At 36.4% G+C, this 20,829-nt stretch overlaps 1 protein-coding gene and 1 long non-coding RNA gene across 2 annotated transcripts; one reads left to right on the top strand and one right to left on the bottom strand.

Annotated features, from left to right (window-relative positions):
- Positions 1 to 3,183: 3,183 nt before the first annotated feature.
- On the bottom strand, positions 3,184 to 14,583 carry LOC124307968 (uncharacterized). Its single transcript, XM_046770218.1, has 20 exons — positions 14,317 to 14,583; positions 13,200 to 13,309; positions 13,031 to 13,121; positions 12,696 to 12,890; positions 12,136 to 12,205; positions 11,787 to 11,913; positions 11,605 to 11,674; positions 11,033 to 11,145; positions 10,656 to 10,893; positions 10,212 to 10,548; positions 7,948 to 8,213; positions 7,616 to 7,725; positions 7,445 to 7,535; positions 7,018 to 7,212; positions 6,020 to 6,089; positions 5,661 to 5,787; positions 5,353 to 5,422; positions 5,122 to 5,234; positions 3,803 to 4,040; positions 3,184 to 3,679 (listed from the first exon to the last, which is right to left on the bottom strand). The coding sequence occupies exons 1-20, from the start codon at positions 14,489 to 14,491 to the stop codon at positions 3,342 to 3,344; spliced, it is 3,144 nt and encodes a 1,047-aa protein (XP_046626174.1). The 5' UTR covers positions 14,492 to 14,583; the 3' UTR covers positions 3,184 to 3,341.
- A 647-nt stretch (positions 14,584 to 15,230) lies between these two features.
- On the top strand, positions 15,231 to 18,650 carry LOC124307833 (uncharacterized). Its single transcript, XR_006908861.1, has 3 exons — positions 15,231 to 15,612; positions 18,471 to 18,528; positions 18,613 to 18,650. It is a non-coding gene; the product is annotated as an uncharacterized LOC124307833 (long non-coding RNA).
- Positions 18,651 to 20,829: the final 2,179 nt, after the last annotated feature.

The raw sequence follows: 20,829 nt of genomic DNA, 5'->3' as shown, positions 1-20,829 counted from the left end.
TTAATTGTAAATATTTAAAATGGTGGAAAACATGAGAAAAATTGAAAACAAAGTGTATTAACTTCAAGTTATAGTTATCGATTATTAACGAGCTGTTAGTTATTATTATTATTTTTATTATTAACTATTGTCGCAATGAACAATTGAACGTTACACGATACTACGTAACTCATGAAAAGTGTACACTCTTTACTAAGCTAGATAAGCTATTCAGTGAAGAATAAGAAATATGAAGTTATTTATATGAATAGGGATTTGGTTAGATGCAAAGTATCTATATTTGCATCTTAAGATGTTTTTCCAGAGCATACTAATGTCATGTTTGAATTTAATGCAACCATCAATTCAATTTTGTAAATTTTTGCGAACTTACCTTCTTGCATTCTATTTTTGCTATTTTTGAATATTCTTCATTTGTTACAAGTTTCTGTTTTCGTATTAAGAGCGACGTAGGTATTAAAAAGTCGTAAATATTTATACATATAACTTACTATTTCCAATTATCAATACTACCTAATAAATTAACCAGATTATCTGGCGATCAGGATAGTTTTTTATACAGTTGAGAATCGACTTATTATTCACAACAAATCAATGATTCATCCACGAAGCAAAAAGAGAAACAAGATAGAGATAATGATGATAACAAAGAAGGTAAACAAACTTCCAAGTTGGATTGGTTGTTATATTAAATATAGTCCGTGTACGATTATTGTGTTTCACTGCCCTTGAAGTATCGGGGCATGATTTAACTATGAGAAGAATGGTCGCAACTGGCATATTCATTCATCTTGAACCTATTATATAATTATTGAAATTTATGTATATAATAATTAAATTGTTTTAGTAATATTACCATGAATTATTATGATTACAACTAAGAGTATAATAAGGAATGAGTGATGATTACCAAAATAAATCTAGAACAAATTATCATGAAAATTTTTACAACACCTTTACAATCTATATTATGTATAATTTTCATTCAAATTTTTTAGCCAGATACTCGACAAAGTATAATTTACTAATAAAATTATACTGCACATTAGCCAGCCGAAATAATTCATATAATGTCGCTCTTTAGTAAACGAGGGTATATTATAAAATTGTTCGTGGTACAGTTATAGACCATTTTTACCCTGGTATTCAACAATCTTTCTTCATACTCTTAGATTTATATTATATATACGTAAGCTGTGATTGCTTTTAATTTTTAACGCGTATTAATTATTTAACGACTTAGTTTTTAATTATTTGAACGAAGGTTTTGATTAGGAAACAAAACTCAGCTTTGTGAAAGCCTTTATGTACATAAATACACATGACCCATCTGCCAGATAATCAGTATCATTGTTTTAGATTCGTCTCTTTCGTTTATAAATCCATCTCAGTTTTTCTCAAATGACTTTTTAAGAGAGATTTTTTCAAAACGTACGGTACAGCAGAATTAAAAAAAAATTATCTATTATTTATTTATTTATTTTTTTTCTTCTAAATTATCATTAGATACTATTTGTTGATTGGTGCATATCGAGCACGTTACTGAATTAATCCTAGTGCACAACGGTAAGAAAAAGAAGAAAAAACATCGAACATTTTGAAGCGAGTAAAAAAAAATGATAATCCTCCTCTCCGTTCATATAGGTTGAGGAGGTTTTCGGAATTGGGAAAATTATAAAAGACTTGTATGGACGAATAATAATTTTCTAGTTATATTGACCTGCACTGAGTATTGACGAGCTAAATACATCATTTTCGGTCACCACTTTGTAACTGAAGTAAATTCCTATAATTCAACGTTGAATATAAATAATTGATTGAAAATCATTTTACTGATTCGTCACAGTTGATCTCCAACATATCACCTTGAATGTGCTGCGATTAATTCGCAGCGAATTACGAGCTTACTGAGATACTGTTAAGATTTTTCATAGAAAATTGTTTGTGAATTTTTCCTCACTTAACAATGGTCAAAGGTAAATTAGTTTTTTTATGCATAAGTTCAGTTTTTAAATGTAAACTCAATGATATCGAGACTTTTCTACAAGTCCGTAACGATTAAAAACGTAGATAGACAAAATTGACGTTATTGTAGCACACCTACTACGTACCCAATTGTTATATAGATTAGATGCGATCTACCGCGAAAGTCTACAGTGTATCATGATTTCAATTTTCGAATAGAAAATTTACACGACGAATGAATATTTTATAGTTGAATACAGTTATTTTAGCGAATAATTACGTATTTGCTTATTTGATTGATTGTATCGCGCTATGATTCGAATCAAGTATGGAATTCAAATTTGAACGAATCCTTCTTGACATTAACGTTAAAATTTATGAATTAATTGTGCTTTCATTCAATTCCATGTCCATTCTTGGAAGCATTCCATTTTGTTCGGCTTTCCCTTTTTAAGCTCATGCGCGTGTCAAGGTAAGGGGGGTCGTAAGTTGACTAATGTGTGTTGTGAATGCTGGCTGAAGTCCGTTACCGTATATCGTGGTGTCGATGATGTGCTTGTACCAAGTACGCCCTCACGGAAAAAACCCTCGATTTGGGTGTAAATTCGCACCCGCAACTTATTTCTTTTTTTTTTAATCGGAGATTATAGCATTATCTATGAGATAGGGGTGCGAATTTACACTCAAGTTGGTCAAGTTTGTCGGTAAGGGCGTTAGGATGAAGAATGTTTCGTTGTGTTTTCAGTGTTCTAATTCATGATAGAAATTCCTATCCTGGTCACGAAACCATTTCTTCGTGTCATTTTTAAAAGTCAGCATGCTACTACCTTTTAGTACTTTTGGAATTTGTTATAAACGAATTAACTTCTCTGTATAACCTGCTTGCTGTGCTCCCTTTGCTGTTTTTCGTTTTTCTCTACTTATTTCTTCGCTACTTGCTGCTCTCGTGTTGTAACGAAGATCGATTGAACTTACTCTTTGAGTTTTAATATCGCCATGTGGTGTACGTAATAGAAAATCTTGTGCTTTCTCAATCGAATAAAGACACATGTAGAACCCAACTCTCATTTTTCACGCGCAACTAACAATTAGTGGTATTTAATTGCCTAATCCATTAAACGATTCAATAAAACTAAAATTGATTATAATATACTGTCACGATTTTTACAGCTGTTGTGGATGTAAGCAAACATATCGTTTATATGTGTAACACTACTGTATTTTTTTTTATTGATTTTGAACATTATCTCGGTTATGTTATATATTCTCTCGGTAAATCATTATTAGAATAACACAAGGGCTTGTTTGTTGAAAAAAATCAACCTCGAGTCAGTGGCTGTAACGCTATTGTTTCTTCTCTTTCGTATTCTCCTGTCTTATTTAGGTGTGAAGTAAATCTCGATTCCATTTTGCGGCCTCAGAATTAATTCCATGTAGCATTCGGCTTCTTCATATTTTAGAGCGCTCTTAATTCTCCATTTTCGCAATACTGTAGTCAATACGATCTTTTGTTCCAACAAAGAAAACCTTTGTCCGATACAATTCCTTGGCCCAGCACTGAAAGGCACATACGCGTACGGATGTCGTTCTTGAGAATTCTCCGGTAAAAATCTATCTGGGTCGAATTTTTCGGGATTCGTCCAATGTTTCGGATCCCGATGAATGTGGTGTATGTGAACAGTGATGTTGGTACCTTTGGGGATTTTATATCCGGCTGATCACGAGGATTCGATGAAAAGGAAAAAATGAATCGTTACATGTAGTATGCAGTGCGTATTTTTTGTCAACATGTCCAATTTTTGGAAAGTACTTTTCAGCAAATATTTCATAGACCCACCTATGTTTATCTCTTCCGTCATAATTCGTCCCACCGTCGGTACAGGAGGAAATAGCCTCATAGTTTCCTTCACCACTCTTTCAAGGTATTTAAGTTCGTTAATTTGGTTTAGCGTTGCCGGCTCTACCGAATCCCCAAAGACGCGCAACTGTTCCTCATGAATTTTCTCTTCGACGTCCGGATTATTGCCGATACAGAAAAGACACCAACTTATAGCTGTGGCTGTTGTATCATGTCCCTTGTATAAAAAAAAAAAAACATAGAGTATCATTGAATTGCTTGATCGTTCAAGAATTGTTGTAAAACAGCGTCTAATTAATCGTTACATATGCCTGATTGTAGACGAACACATTTTATTATGAGCGCACATCATGTTAACCGTTTTGGGAACCAAACCATGCTTCTCAGGTATTATTAATTGTAAGCATAAAAATTTTTTTGCAGACTCATGCACAAATTACGACGGTAAATGTATTTCTGCAGTTAGAAATAATTCAATCCATTATTATTGTGTTAAATAGAAAACTGTTACGAATATTTGTATTTTTCATTCATCCGGGCTTTCATGAACGATACTTGTTCGATGCTTTTATTGTGACGTTTATTACGTATTTCATAGTTTACTTTAATAGAGCCTAATTGTATTATGTTTTTTTTTTGCAAATTTGATTGGTTTATCATGGCAGGATTTTGGATGTCTGTGTACTTTCCAATTGTATAAATAGAGCTAGTTTAAAGGAATGCTTCAGAACTTTGCAAGATAATGGATAACAGGTAGATTGGTACTTGTACTTCTTTTTGAGCAGTAATTAGGGAACGACAAGAAAACAAATGCTTCCACTTAATTTATTTTGTAAAATAAGCACAGTCCTCCTACTTCGATCCCACAGAACGATTCAAGCATAAATGAATTTCAATTATTTTAATTTGATGGAATTTGTTATGATTCTAACAATCAATTTAGTTTCCCCCGACTCGATCGGATTGATCAATATCGGATAATCATAGAAAATCACAAACACGTGAAAAAAAGGTGCCAGTTGCGTAACTTTTATTGGGCGTCGGTTTATCGTTTCCTTACCAAATCTTTGTATTCAGTTTTTGCTTCAGGGTCCACAATTTTTTATAATAAATATACTCGACTTCACTGAACAAGATATAATTCCTGATCACAAATCGTTGCGCTAATGCTACGGACTTCAGCCTCATGTTTCGTAACTCTGCATTCCATCGGAATTCGGTTTCAAAGTTCAAGTACTTGGAATGCAGTTTTAACTGCCATCCAGATTAAAGTCTAACAAATTGTTCATCGCATTTACCGCGAATAGAAAAGTGTCCACTTCTTCTCTCAACTCGTTGTCAGTAAGGGGAGTCTTCTCGCGGGCACAAGCATCCAATAAGTGATCCAAAAATGCCCGCCGTTTTTGTTTTTCTAAAGTAATACAATCATTCCTTATTATAATCGCATATAATTTTCATAATATGTAAAGAAGTAAATAATATAGATGTCCTCGTGGCTTCATGCATTTGAAAACATCGCCTCGACTTACCGAACTCTGTGTACTTGTTCGAATTATTTTCTTGTTGGGATTTCCAGGTCATTTTTTTTTTAGATATCACCTAAGAATTCAGAATAAATCTCGTGCAATCAAGTAACACAATCGTACGATTAAATATTCTTTGCCAAGGAAAAAATGAATAGATCCAATCAGAGAGAACAGATTGTCAGATATATCGATATAATTTGATCTATTCATATTACACGGAGGCAAAATAAATGTCCAATTAGATCTTTTTATTTTTTCCCGAATAATTCATAATTATGTACGCGCTACAGCAAATATTATTCGAGTCTCACCTTCGCTGTAAATCTATGTGCAGTTTCAACACTATTTTTGTATTCCTTTCCACGACGGAGTTGGTAATAAAACCAGTCGTTGTGTATCCAAGGACGGAAAATTCGTTCGATAGTTTCATAGCTGATTCTGTAAATTTAACATTGTTCAATAAAATCTGATATTCATTAGCATCGCGTAAACTGTCTTATAACGAATGCTTCCTAAGCTTACAGTTTTGGCAAATATGGTAATTTTCTTCGTTGTTTTACTTTTTTCTAATCGGTATACTACAGTAAGCGAAGTTGGAATAACAAAGTTTCATTTGCTAAGGAATACCGTGAGCTTGACGAACTAGGATAATGTTTCGTAAAATTTATACTTATGTAAAGCCACGGAATACTCCGAACTGTGGTCTATCTGAGCATTGATGTTGATCCCCATTGCAGATTCTGAAAGCGATATAGGTGAATTGGAAAGAGCCTGTAGTGCGTAGTTCAATCATGACCCGGAACGATTGTGGATAATTAGTGAAATGAGCCAAATGTATTTTGCGTAACGTTCGTTATGAATCAACGCAACCTATCAGTAGATGAGTTACGTTTGTGTTAGATAGGTCTATCTATTGAAACGGAATTTCAGACTCGGTAAGTCAAGTATTCTACGCCTCAGAGTGGCATTGATTATTTTATAATTATACGAGACATAAAAACAAGTGGTTATGCGCTGTAGCAACACTACCATTTTTTACCGATTATGAGGTTAAAGTCTTCATTTCAAGGTGACAAAAGACTGTGCAACATGTGAGATAATTAGTAGTAAAACTAGGGCAATAACTAGTCGAGACGAAGAAACAAACAAGCGGGCAGGACGTAAAGACGGAACAAGTGAACTTCCTGTCTTGGAACTTGTTTCGAGCTAAAATAATAGTAATATGAATAACAATAATAACAATTTCACACGAACTCTCGGAACCCACCGCCACAATTTGTGATCAGCGGTTCAAAAAAGCTAGTGGTACGAATTTTCTTTGAAACCGTTCGTCATATTTAAATAATTAGAAAAGCACCAAACCTTTCGAAGCCATAATCTAATCAGTTCTATGTTTGGCAAAGCCGCGAGGTTGAGATCAAAATCATTAAAATTCCGTAACTCGTTCTCGAGATAACGTCGGACAAATAATTGTTCACACACACAAACACGCACGCATATCTGAAAATGATTGGAGGTGATTCTCTAGACTTCAAAAGCTGAAGATTTAGTGAAGACTCAACTTTTCACTCTCGAGGTGATTACAATAACTTCCTCTTTTCTCTAAAAACAGAGAAAGAAGAGGATAACAATCTGTATATTATTTTCAACATATACGATATGGATTACCGCAGATGATGTCCAGTGCACATCTTGTGATGAGAGTGAACATGTCGATCGGTTCGTTTGGGCAATTTTTAAGTTCTGACTCGATGCATTGCTTCAATATTTCTGCTTTTTCAAACATTGCGGCTGAATATTCTTCCAGTATTTTGAAATGGAAAGCTGGAGTGAGAAGTTTTCTTTGCCGATTCCATTTATCACCTATGAATAACAAATAGCTGAAGAATATTATTATTCTTCGCAACATTAAGTTCCCGATGTATACATACATACTAAAACACTCGATCGTGGCTTTAAGGTGGCTTAAATAATAGTTTTATTCAATATCGACAGTTAACATAACGAGATCTCATCAGTATTCGATTAAAGAATATTTTCACTGCCAGCAACGCACAGCTGACATTTATTTATTATCGGGTTGCGTATAGCCTACCTGTAGAAGTTATCAGCCCTGTACCCAGCCACGGGTGAATGAAATTGTACGTCTCGGATTTGGTAATAAGACTCTTACTTGGGAGAATCGTCTAAAAAGAGATGCGAAAGGAAAGATGGAAGAAACCGCAAATTTCATCGATTCAATTCCAGACAATGAAATCTTACTTACGCTAACATTTTCAGCTGTACTGAGGTGAATATCGGCTTTTATGCCAATCCATATACGAAATATTCCACCCTCGTACTCTTTACACCGAGCCTGGAACCATTTGTACAAATCTGCAAGCATAATTTTGAGTGTAGAAGAATACCTTTACAACAGTGCTAATTCACTACGGGAAAATATCTGTGGCGAAGAAGGTAATAAGAGATGAAACTTCGAACACGAAGTGTCTCATGTTTGTCGCTGCTCTTATCGCTTTGGCAGTTTCAAAATTACAGAATTCACTCTACGTAAAGTATTTCGTTCCGTTTTATAATTAATCAAAAATCACTTCTCACCGTTACGTTTGACTTTACTTAGGGCGAGCGCAGTTCCAACGATTGGATAAGATTTTGGTCCAGGAATCTTATCGATTATTTTTGCAAACCGATTAAATTTGTGGAATAATTGACATATTCTTATTAAAATTATGGCACATGCTGCCGTAAGTAGCAGTACCAAAACACCCATGACGTTTCCGTAAGGTCCACTGGTTTCAGCTTCAACATTCGCTGCTTGACTATCTTCGTTACGTACAGTTGCTTGCTTCGGATCATATACAGAGAGTCATGCCCTTATTAATTTAATTAACGGGCATCGTCTTACACTTGAAAATTTCACAATGACGTTGCATTTTTAATTATGTATTTATAGTCCAGTTAGGGTAAAATCAACAATTAGTGCGTTTAAACTCTTCACAGCTGAACAAACCGCCGGTTGAATTTAGAAATAAGAAATCGGTTCATTCGACTATTTGAACAAGTAAGAGTGTAAACTTTTTGGGTCACCGACTATCACTAAGTTAGATTACGTGAGCTGGTAGGCTCCGCATGAAGATTACGAGCAGCGACTAGCCGGTGGCAACAATTTATACTCATTGGCCGGTCCGTTCCATCTCTACCGGATACTACCGGAATAGGAAAGCTCACAAGGCCTTCACTCGCGATCAGAGTCAGGTCATCATAATTTATGGGGCCGTGGTTACAATCGATGAAAATTTGTCATCTTGTCGAAATACCCTAAAATTGTGTAGCTGAAAATTATTTACAACCTGGCGTAAACAGGTCTCTGATACAATCTTTATAATATCCCATAATGTACTAGAATGTCTTGATTCTCGGCTACGGAATTATAAAATCAAAACACATAACATGCGGTGTAACGTCTGAGGCTATTCTTCTGATAGTACGAGTAAATAGCGACACCAACGCAACTGATTATGGCGTTCCGGCATAATAATATCGTCACCGTGAACCAGGTAGAGAAGGTGGGGATAATTTGATTTTCGTTTGGACGACAGCCGCGACAACGAGAGCAGCAAATATTTCGTCAATAAATACGAGGGCTGCAAACGTTTCGTGGCGCATTCACGGCGAAGATCTCGATCGAATCACATTTGGTTATGAACCGGTTTTCATCGAGAGTCTGTCTTGCGAATTTGGATTTCATTTCGCGTTAGACAAATTCCGAGCGCAATAAGCCTTTCGAGCTATTAGCTTATAAAAATTAGTTTGAAGGATGGCTCGAGTAAGGATTAGTCTGTATGATTTTTATTTTCGATACATGTAGTTCAGCTGTATTTAATACAATTTCTGCGGATTTATTTCACGAATTATATTTTTTTCACCATAGCTTTCCGTTAAATCGAGAAGCAGCCGCTCGGAAATTAAATGGAGGTAAACAAGCGTGCGTAAAGTGCTTCATTTCTGAACAGTGCGATTAAATGACTGGCGCATGCGCTTAGCTGAGATTATCAATTTTACACCTTTCTTGGGCTTCTTGGGCTTGGACTTCCGATAGCTTAATTTTCAAACTGTAACTTAAAACTGTTTTCCTTTTATGCCTAAGTATGATTTATCCGTCTGAAAACTGTGATGTTACCGAAGGTTTATGATAATACGGAGCGATGTAGTTCGAAATGAAAAAGAAGGAGAGAACCGGAAAAACTGGAAATCTAATATGCGGGGAATTGATTCACTATATCAACGCAATTTCGGGAAAAGAATTGATTGCGCGCAATCCTAATACGCTGCGAGCAACGGATCAAGAGTTTCGGCCATAAGACATAAAATTCCACCAACATTCCAAAGAGAAAGGAAAGAAGAATCTCAGACTTATAGATTCGAAATTCCAGTTTCAGTTTATTCATTATGCCTCGATATTAGTGCAAGAGTTCTGGGGTCGGTGTAAAGTACTTCAACAAGGCGGCAAATAATTTTGGGATTGGGATGAAAATTTCTTCGACATAGCTAATATTAACGATGCTAAACGATCAGGGAGGCGAGAATTTTGATTTCGCGATTTTTTCTGGGTAAGAGTATTGTTGGTGGTATTTATTTAAATGTACATTGTCATTATAGTGATTTCTTAGTTCCCAAGTGAATTTTGTTCTTAGTTACTACTTCAACGTAATTGACGCAAGGTTTGTGCATCAGAGGTTCTTTCGACGGGTAAATTATACTGGGAATTAAACACTCGTTTACAGCGATTTCGAAACTACGATCGATGGACGTGACCGTGTGTAATACAGCATACTTGCATTTATGATAGAATTTCACGTTGCTATTTGCGAGTGAAATAAATCTTGATTCCTTGTTGTGGCCTGAGAATGAAATCATTGTAGCACTTAGCCTCCTCATATTTTAGAGCGCTCTTCACTTTCCACTCTCTTAATATCGCAGTTAATACGATCTTTTGTTCCAAGAGAGAGAACTTTTGTCCAATGCAGTTTCTGGGTCCGGCACTGAATGGTATATACGCGTACGGATGTCGTCCTTGAGAATTCTCCGGTAAAAATCTATCCGGGTCGAATTTATCCGGATTTGGCCAATGTTTCGGATCCCGATGAATGTAGTGTATTTGAATACCAGCGATAGAGTTCTTTGGGATTTTATATCCAGCTAATCGTGGAGGTTGAATGGGGAAAAAGCTCAAATGTAGTAGACGTCCTATACTGTAGAAAATTTTATTGCAATCACTTTTACATTAATAACTAACATCGACTCACCAATTTCCAAGTCTTCGGTTACTCTTCGACCCACTGACGGTGCGGACGGAAATAACCTCAGGGTTTCTTTTATCACTCTTTCAAGATATTTGAGTTCATTAATTTGGCGGAGCGTTGCCGGTTCTTTTGATTCCCCAAAGATACGGAGATGTTCCTCGTGAATTTTCTCTTCAACGTCTGGATTATTACCGATGCAGAAAAGAGCCCAGCTCATACTTGAAGATGACGTATCGTGACCCTATGATATACATTTAAAAAATTTAGTTTAATATATTACTTTTACCTACAAAGTTCGCATGTTTTCAAAGTTTGTATTTGTTTGTGCGGTGCACCTATCATTAAGAATTAAGTCTAGCAGTATCATGAGCCATATTTACCGCAAAAAGAAACGTGTCTACTTGTTCTCGTAACTCCTCGTCCGTGAGGGGCATCTTTTCACGGTCACACGCATCTAATAAGTGGTCTAAAAATGCCTGACGTTTTGGTTTCTCTACAAACAAAAGTGTAATTCATTCCAATTGTGTATACACGTAACAGTACCAGCAACGAGGAACAGTATGTTGTGTTACAAGTACGAAAATTTGGCGATTTACAACTAGTGTGATGTTTCTATCGCTTATCCGTACGCGTGACGCACGATATTTTTTGCAATACCTGTGAAAGTTTGATTCGAGAAGTACTGAAAATGAAACCGACAACGCGTAAACTTCAGATATTTGAAAGTACACACGCGCCAAAGAAAGCCCTAGTGAAGAAAAATGAGCATTTCAGTTGCGTATGCGCTAACGTCGTTTTACCGCACTGTTCGGAAATGGGTTACCTTGCACACGCTTCATAGGCTTCGAACTTGAACTTTCCGATCGAATGTTAGAATTAAAAAAATTTCGCGGCTGTGATCAGATGCATTATACATATATTCAGTTTTTCAAATTTTTCTGACTCAACTTACCGGACATACTATTTTCATCGGCATTGTGTCGCTGTCGATTTTGTCGGGCAAGTTTTTTTTCACTTATTACCTGTAAATGTAGTAACACAAACGTTTGTTAACCACCGTGGAGTCAAACATTTACAGATATTTTACAACCTACGTCGTGATTGCGGTTAGCACAAGTTGTTGTTTTCTCTCACCTGTTTTGTAAACTTGTGTGCTGTTTCGACAGTACGTTTGAATTTTTTTCCATCCCGAGTGTGATAGTACAACCAGTCGTAGTGTAGCAAAGGTCGAAAAATTCGGTCAACAGCTTGAGTGGTAATTCTATGAATACAATATAAATCTAATTAAAACGGGGCGCGTTGCGATTGGTTGAATGAAAGTTATAGTAATCAAGTACAGAAACATCATCCTGTTACTCATTAGTCAACTTGAGAAGGTTATTTTTTCAAACAATACTCCATACGGATATAGCAGTGCACCATGTAATTGATATTTGATATGGCAATAACGACGAAACGACATATCTTCACTAAAAAGTAATACCCATGCAAAGCTGTGGAATACTCAGCGTCCTGGTCCGTTTGAGCATTGATGTTGACTCCCATTGCCGCTTCTAAAATCGGTAAGAGAATTGAAAAACTTCGTTTAATTAAGGCGAAACAAATGGTGTCGCAGAACGTAATTGGTGTATACCGACAATGAAGCATAATTCGACAGTGTCTATCCTAGAAAACCTAATGTCCATATCGAATACGCGGTGATACAGTACGTTAAACGAAAACTGTCAGATAGATTGTATTACATGAAAGTAAAGGTGGGCGAATAATTCGAAATTACCAATATAATTCCACACGAGTCGAACGGTGATATTCGATTTGATTTTTCAAAAATAATCATTACCATTCGAATATACATATACTGTGCTATGTGCGATATACATATACGATACGAACTGATTTAATTATTCGAATGGGTCGAATATCTGATTCGGTTTTCGATGTGACCACTATTTGCAGATGCTATCGCAAAGGTTCAATCTCGCGAAATTGTATTCGTCAATAGCGCATATTATTGTACACGGCGGGGATATGAACATTTCTCACCACAGATTATGTCCAGTGCACATCGTGTTAAAAAATCAAACACATCGATTGGTTCGTTTGGATTATTTTTGAGTTCCGATTCGATGCATTCCTTCAAAATTTCCGCCTTTTCAAACATTACTACGGAATATTCGTCCATTATATTGAAATGGAAGGTTGGCGTAATCAGTTTTCTTTGCTGATGCCACTGATCTCCTGCATAATAAATAATAACCATACATACAATATTGTTTTCCAGCATCATCACTGTATATTATTAAATGTAGGAAGTCTTGATTAGAGCTGAATATTTTAATAAAATTACCGTCGAGTAATTACTTCGTTACGCAACTCACCCGTAGAAGTTAGTAGTCCTGTACCCAACCATGGATGAATGAAATCGTATATGGGCGATTTGGTAATTAGCGTCCTACTAGCCAAGACCGTCTAGGTTGTCAAGAGGAAAACGAAAATCCAAAAAATCATCTTAACAATGGAATTACTAGATACTAAAATCTCACGTACGCTGACAGTTTCTGGCGAAGTGAGATGAACGCTGGCTATAGTTCCAAGCCAAGTACGAAATATTCCACCATGATACTGCTCACACAATCCACGGAACCATTCATAGCGATCTGTAAACGAAATGCATGTGGTTTCACAAGAAAAAAAAAAACCCTTAGTAATAACAGTTTCGTGTTGATTTAATAATTTTTTCACATGGAATAGTGAATCCCTAATGGCCAGGAGTCTTGGATGATATTGTACGCGCGGATAGGCGGTATCTTACTCGTGGGATTGCAGCACTCGTTAGGAAATCGCATGTTTTCCGCATTTGTCGCGTAATATACAATGCCCAGCAGGTGTTACAAAAAAGTTCACTACGTAGTTTGAGAGTTGTAGCGTGGCGGGGAAAGGGCCTATAGTACTTCCTCGCCTTCCGCACCCCTTTTCTGCCCCATTTTCGGACTATTCTAACTAGGCTCATTGTTTCCGGTTGTTGCTAACAGCTGACTTGGACTATGAACTTGTTTATGTGGAAAAATTAATATTTTACAATTTTATTGCAATAAAAGTTTCATTTTATCTTTCAAAATTACATGCGACACGTTTGTTTACATTTGCTTATGTACAGCGTGGCCCTCACTCACTCTCGTGCATATTATCACCACTAGGTGCAATTTTTCAAGCCTCACCTCTGCCAGAGATTTCAATAATTTTTTTGTCACAGTAGGCGTAAAGCGGAATTTTACGCCCGCGAAACAAATCGGTAAATCCCATTTACGCCTACGTAGGACGAAAAATATTGTTCGCACCACGGGGGTAATACTTTACGCCCTAGGTACGAAAATAGCTGTTTCCAAGCAAGCGTTGGAGAAACAAATTGTTTGCTGTATTCAGATTTATTACACCGATTCATTCAATCAAAATGAAATTCATTATCTCACGGAGATAAATATGTTGTTTCAAACTGCTAATTTTATTTGTTATACAGAAATATTCCACCAATAAATTTAAATATTTCTGGAAAATAAGACAATATTAGATTCGTGTACGAGTAAAAATTTTCTTCAAATAACTAATATTCATTCAACTGAAAAAAAATTTGTTGTCGAAGTGCGGTTGCACTCGGGATTCTTACCGTCGTGTTTAACTTTTCTAAAAATAAGCGTGTTCCCTATTAAAGGGTAAGCTTTGGGTCCAGGTATTTTGTCAATGATTTTAGCAAACTCATAATATTCGTAGAGCCATTTAAATATTTTTACGAAAACTACGGTATATACTGCCGTTTGCAGCACGGTTACTACAAGAGTCATCGCGTTCTTTCACGGAATCCACTTTCTGCACTGATGAAGTATGAAGTAGACTAATCCAAGATCACGAGACCTCGATCCGGACGGTGCCGAACAGTGCCGAGTACAGACGACCTAGAACGGTGATATCCAGATAGCTCCCCCCCCCCCCCCTCGCTTGTGCGAAAAAAATTAAAAAAATCCCCTTATAATTGACTTGTTTTGTCGATATAAAGTTTTTGCCTACTTGGACCTCAAATGTCAGGGTCAAGATCAATGCGTGGGAATATATTTGAGGATGATTTTCGCCGATCTCGAGCTCTGTTAGAATCATACCCAGTGCAGTGGTAGACACGTTATATTTTAGTACTCGGCACTCGGCTTTGCAAATGTCGTCAACGCCTTCGCAATTATACATTTTCGGAAGACATAAAAAGATAATTGTTATCTCGTTGAATTATACGCGTTACAGGTATACAGGGAGTATCGTTATATCTTAGATTTACATAACGTGTTTTGTAATATGTCAAACGTGAGTAGAAATCCTTGAATGTACTGTAGCTCAAATTTTTTCTAAAGATCGGTACGTTTGGGTTTCATTTATCAAGTAAGGTTTTAAAAATACCACGAAGTCTACAAGGCATGTTATTGTATCCAACAATGTGACTCTTCTTGCAAAATTCTGACTTACTATAAGTTGAAGACAAATATGATTCTGCAACATCTTCTTTCAGAAACAATGCTCGGTTGTTACGTAAGTACCTGTAGAAGTGATTCAGCAATTTCTGATGTATAATTAAGTTTAGTTTTCATTTGCCAGTCACTAGCGTCGAGTTATTATTCAACTATTCAAGCACTATGGCATTGACTAAAGATATACGAAGACGTATCTCCGCACAAATTCCGGTTCTCATTCGTTAAACGCGCTAGATTCATCGATTCTTTCTTCACAGCGTAGGTACTTGGATACAACTTGAAATAATGCATGTGGAATTACAGTGGAACCTCGGCTATCGGAATCTCGACTATCGCGAAAAACCGTGTTTTACAATCTTGGTTCTTGTAATCAGTTACCGCTTCCTTCGAACCCACACAACTACACTTGCGTTGACAACTCGTCGTTCAGAATTTGATAGTGATTGAAGGTTTGTAATAACGCTAACTGTTCAATTAATTGCTCATAGATTAGACGTAATTTTTTAGCATTATAACCTCGATAAGTGAGGATAGAGTCAGTTATTTTTCGTGTCTTGTACACACGTATACACGTCTCGGTCTCCCTGCGCGCAACGCATGCAGGTTTTTCTATTCAACGTTATAAAACGACTGCAGACGCATTTAATGATGATTACTGAACCATACCTCCCTCATCCCGCATAAGCTAATCTCTTATAGGAACATATTAAAAAGGTAAGGGTGGGTTTAACTGTAATTACTAATATTATTATCATTGAACACACGAACAATATATGCTTACACAGTTGACCGTTCAAATTTTTTTCCCGATGAAAATGATGGAGAAATAGCCGAAGGGACTGACAAGGGCATGAAAATATAGTTGTATCTATATACATGTAACTTTCGTAATTTGAGTACTTACACTTATAAGATGCATAAATTACATTTTCAATGCCATCAAAAAAAGGGGACGAGTTAGAAAAACGACTTTCATGCTTCAACTTATGAGATATTTTTGAGGCTTTCTCAAATTCAGTGTATTTCTATCAAAAAACTCGGGCTTTTGCACAGAAAAATACTATTGTACATATTTTTTTGAAATTATGTATCAATATTTTTTGTTTGAGATGATACTTGTTTTAATTGACTGAAACTTAGACCTTTTCGGGCTAAATATAGGATGCCTCCACCGCGAGCATGTATTCTATCTTTGCGCATTGTGTCAAATCCAGGTATGTTAAATTTGCCTTCGGGTTTGAGCCAAGATTCTACGCATACGAATAAGTCAATATTTTCGAGTGGGGAGCTTAATTAATTTTTTCGTTGATTGACGCTGCGCGTATTCCAGTACATGATTCTGAGGAAATTAGCGTTCGTATCCATTTTCTTGTTAGAGTAGGTGGAGTTTTTATTAGATTTGCATTTTGTCATCTGTAGAGCTGTCGCTGAAACCGGGATTGTATTTTGAATTCAAGAGTTTCCTTATACGCGTGATTCTCCTTTTCAGGTTGCGGTCATCGATGGTGTACAAGTCGTTTAGCATTGTGGTTAGTTTGTTCGTGACTTTTCTTTATTTTTTGTCACTTTCGTTGATGTTCTGCTTATTTGTATCTGCATTCTCATCGTTTGTTGTTTGATCTGTAATGGTAGCCGGTTGGTTTCCACATTTTTACAATATTTTGCAAGGTGACCTCCTTCTTTGCACAGAAAACAGTTTAGTTTCTCGATAGAGAAATATATCCAGTACTTGGTGTTGTCGTGTTCTGTTTCTATTCTCGAGTGGGTTATGACAGGGTACACATTTGATACAATGACTCTTTTGGCTTTGGATACGAGTGAACGTAGTGTTAATGTAGCTTCACCAACTTGCACTTGGGTATCTTTGTCGGTGAGTTTGTCGGCGAGCGCTTTACTAGAAAGATAAAAGCAAATTCTGCTCTGTGAAATTCGGGAAACGTAGAGGATGTTAGCCGGCCCTATTAGACTGCCTAGAGCAACAGTATATTCCTGAACGATTTTGCCGTCCACAGCATCTAGAATACCAGCTTGTTCTTTGGTCGGAAAAGCGCCTTAATTAACCATTCTTGAGAACGATACGTTGTTTGAGTTGTTCGGTTGGAGGGACATATCAATGGAGTGGTATGTGGACGTCTCTTATTCAGAGAGTCACACAAAAATGTGAAAACGGGGGTTGATTTGCTGGCTCACTATGTCAGTAACTGAGTATTCAACTTTGATATCCGTTGGCGGGTGTTGGTACGTACTGTCTATGCTAAAGGTGTGTTGTGGGGCAACAAAAAAAAAGTATCCCACTTTCGTTATAAATTTGATGTAGATAAAGGTAAATCAGGAGTATAGTGATGTGTAGGCGTAGTACTGCAAGATAAAAGCTTTTTATTTTCTCTTTGCGCCGATAATTTGGTACAATTCTAGTCTTCGATGATCAACACAACCAACAATGATCACACAATTGGTGTGACAACCGAAAATCGTCGTGCGCTTGCGCCCCTTGAGATGTTCCAACGGTAGAGTGCAGAAATTATTGCAGAACATCAGACAGTTACCGATTTCGATACGATGCTGACTGCATTCACCTTCCGAGTAACACAGTCTTCGCAATGGTAAGCCCAAGCCAGTACTTAGCCTGTGTGTACTTACGGACTTGTTGACGATACAAGGAATTCATAATGAGAATAAATTTTTTCCAAAATTCCTAGCAAAACAGTGATTTAATTATAGTATAGGTACCCATGAGGAGACTATATACATAGAACATGAAAAATAATAGATCGGATGTAATAATGATACAGAGATCAAAAAGTATACATCTATATGCGGTCCATGTACGATATTAATATATATGATCCCTTTATTATTAAAACGTGATGCATACTATGAATTTGATAATTTTCCAGAATACGAACTGGATTATCTACAATGACACGGCTATGATATGAAAATGAAAGAATTATTCATTTCGATATGGGATTCTATTCGACACGCGCTCGATGTATTCCATTAAATTGATATTCATAATTATTCCAACATCTTTTCGTTTGCTCTCTCGATCTTGAATTTTCATAGGCATAGAATCGAAACGCTGTTTTAGCTAGTCGCAAGTGAAGTATCTACTTGGGTTAGAGAAGCAGAATTGTTTTTCGAAAAATGTTCGGATGGAAAAAAATTCAGAGTAACTGTAATACATCACGGATGCGCCAATTTTGATTGAGATGAAATGAATGCTCCGTACTTGAGACAGTATTTAACGCAGTGTCCTGATTTAAAGACCTAAAAGGGTGATTGTGGCGATTTTTTTTTTGGATAGGTAGAGACAGAACAGAGCTTCTTGAAACTTCGAGTGTATTTGAACACATATTTGAAAGGTACGAGCAATAATTCGTATCGTCCAACTGTCGCAAAACGGCAGCGTTATTAACTGACCCGTTAACTGAAGAACATATCTTTAGTTAAAGGCTGACCATCGAAGGGCCTAGCCGCTTGAATCTGGAATCGGCAGGAGAGATAAAGTGTGTATTTCTTGTATGAAATGTGAAAACTAAGATCGTTATACATCATATCATATCATCATACATCATACATCATCATACATAGTATTAAAGTTCGAAACCAAAGTTTGGATGTCGGATGTCACCCAAAATTTTTTTTCTCTTGACGTAATCGATTTGAAATCGGCTAGCAGAATTCCTCAGTCTGGAAACAGCCGCGCAGTAGAGCGGACGGATGAGAATCGCGCTCCGCAGATTTCGAGTACCGGGTTCTCTACTTCCTCGATCCCGCGCTCCGGGTCCGCTACTTGGTGGAACTTGACTTCCAGGACAAGCGCTCGGTAGTTCTGGCTGTCCAGGTTCTTGACTAGTAATTATAATTATATTTGATCTAAGATTTTTTAAACTTGTCACGTTAAAACAAAGTATTTCAATTCATTTTTCGCACAAGGACAAATTCAGTAGCTATGAATGCGCTAATAGAATTCATGATGTTATAAATTAATTAATTAATTATATTAATCCTTACACAATATTTTTGATGTGTTCTTATACTGAAAATATTTATTACTATTGCAGGCATACCCGAGGTGGTTATCGGTGGTTGTTGGAGGTGGTTGCCGGTGGTTGAAGGTGGTCGGAGGTCGGCGAGGAGGAGGACGAGGAAGACTAGGAGAAGAAGGTGGCTGAGGATTTGTGCTCGGTGAGTAAAACACTTTTATAATATTTGATGGCAATTGTAATTATATTTTATCTAAAATATTTCAAACTTGTCATGTTTACATTAAATTATTTAAATTCATTTTTCGCGCAAGCACAAATTCAGTAGATATAAATGCGCTAATGAAATTTATTATATTATTAATTAATTAATTAATTATATTAATCCTTACACAATATTTTTAATGTGTTCCTATACTGAGAATATTTATTACTATTCCAGGTATAACCCGAGGTGGTTGGCGATGGTTGGAGGTGGTCGAGCTGGACGAGGTGGAGGACGAGGATTCGTGCTCGGTGAGTTTGACATTTTTACAATATTTGATGAAGTAGAATCAGCATCAGGAGTAGGATCAGGGGAAGATGTAGAAATAGGAATAGAAGTAAGTAGGGCGGGGTGGGTCGTGAGGGGGGAGGGGAGGGGGGCGGGAGGGGATATTATCATATCAAGTTATCAGTAATAAGCAATTGCGGGTAAAATACTAGCTTACTTTTGTAAGTATTTATGAATATAGCCTCTATGAATATTCATTGTTGGTATATAAGTTCTGGCAACGTACCTACTTTCTGTAAGAGATGTTGAAGATTTTCAACATAATTATGTTTCAGTTCTGTGGCCCACCTAGCGATCCACTAGTACATATTCTCCGACGTGACATCGCTGTGCTACGTATAAAGAAGAAAAGATTTATTAAGATGCAGATTGCTCCTCTCTTCTTGCCATTGTGTTTTCAGCCATTGTTGTGCTGTGTGTTTAAAATTTAGGACAGTATATAATATAGAATATCAGGTACAGCTACGAATATAGCACTGCAATCAATCTTATAGAAATGAGCTCTCATTGAGATTTCTCTGTATTTATAACTCGACGCGAGAAGGCAAAAATCACTGTAATGCCATCTGTAAGGTAATTGGACTCGTATTTGCACTACGAGAACTCGTTGGGCATTTTGCGGTGAAGTTTGAAAAATTGTTGTACAAGAAATTAAATAACTACAAAAATGGCTAAAAAATATTATCTCTAATAGTGAATGTAGCTAATACAGCTTTAACCGTATATTGATTATGTTAATGATCTATTGTGACAAGATCGGAATTAGATAAGCTCTCTAAATACTCTTTTCTAGTCTATTAATTTATATCACGTATATGTAAATGTATATTTCTTCAGTTTATACAATCACTGCACTAGGATTAACCTTGCCACGTTTTATGGTGCGCTTGTGTAATTTGTATATTATTAACCTTACGTTTTACTCTATTTGCGACAAGTTGTGAGTGTTTCTAATTTCTTGGCTATTATTTATGTACATGTATGTGTATATATGTATATGTATACTTATGCATGCGTATATACATGTATACACATATTTAAAACTAGATTTTTACAATAAACACAGAGGTTTTAGTATATTCACATACGGATTTCTGTGTATAGGTATACTTGAACTAAAATAT

The sequence above is a fragment of the Neodiprion virginianus genome, chromosome 6, assembly GCF_021901495.1.
Source record: "Neodiprion virginianus isolate iyNeoVirg1 chromosome 6, iyNeoVirg1.1, whole genome shotgun sequence".
Classification (NCBI taxonomy): domain Eukaryota; kingdom Metazoa; phylum Arthropoda; class Insecta; order Hymenoptera; family Diprionidae; genus Neodiprion; species Neodiprion virginianus.
The sequence above is the reverse complement of the archived record's forward strand: the minus strand, read 5'-3'. Positions and strand labels throughout refer to the sequence as shown.

Excerpts from the sequence above, each read along its gene's own strand:
- LOC124307968 (XM_046770218.1), bottom strand. The coding sequence starts at position 14,491 with ATGACTCTTGTAGTAACCGTGCTGCAAACGGCAGTATATACCGTAGTT. Across the intron at positions 8,214-10,211 it reads ATTTATTTCACTCGCAAATA|CTCTGTATATGATCCGAAGC; the intron begins GCAACGTGAAAT and ends AAGGGCATGACT. Across the intron at positions 7,213-7,444 it reads AGGGCTGATAACTTCTACAG|GTGATAAATGGAATCGGCAA; the intron begins GTAGGCTATACG and ends TGTTATTCATAG.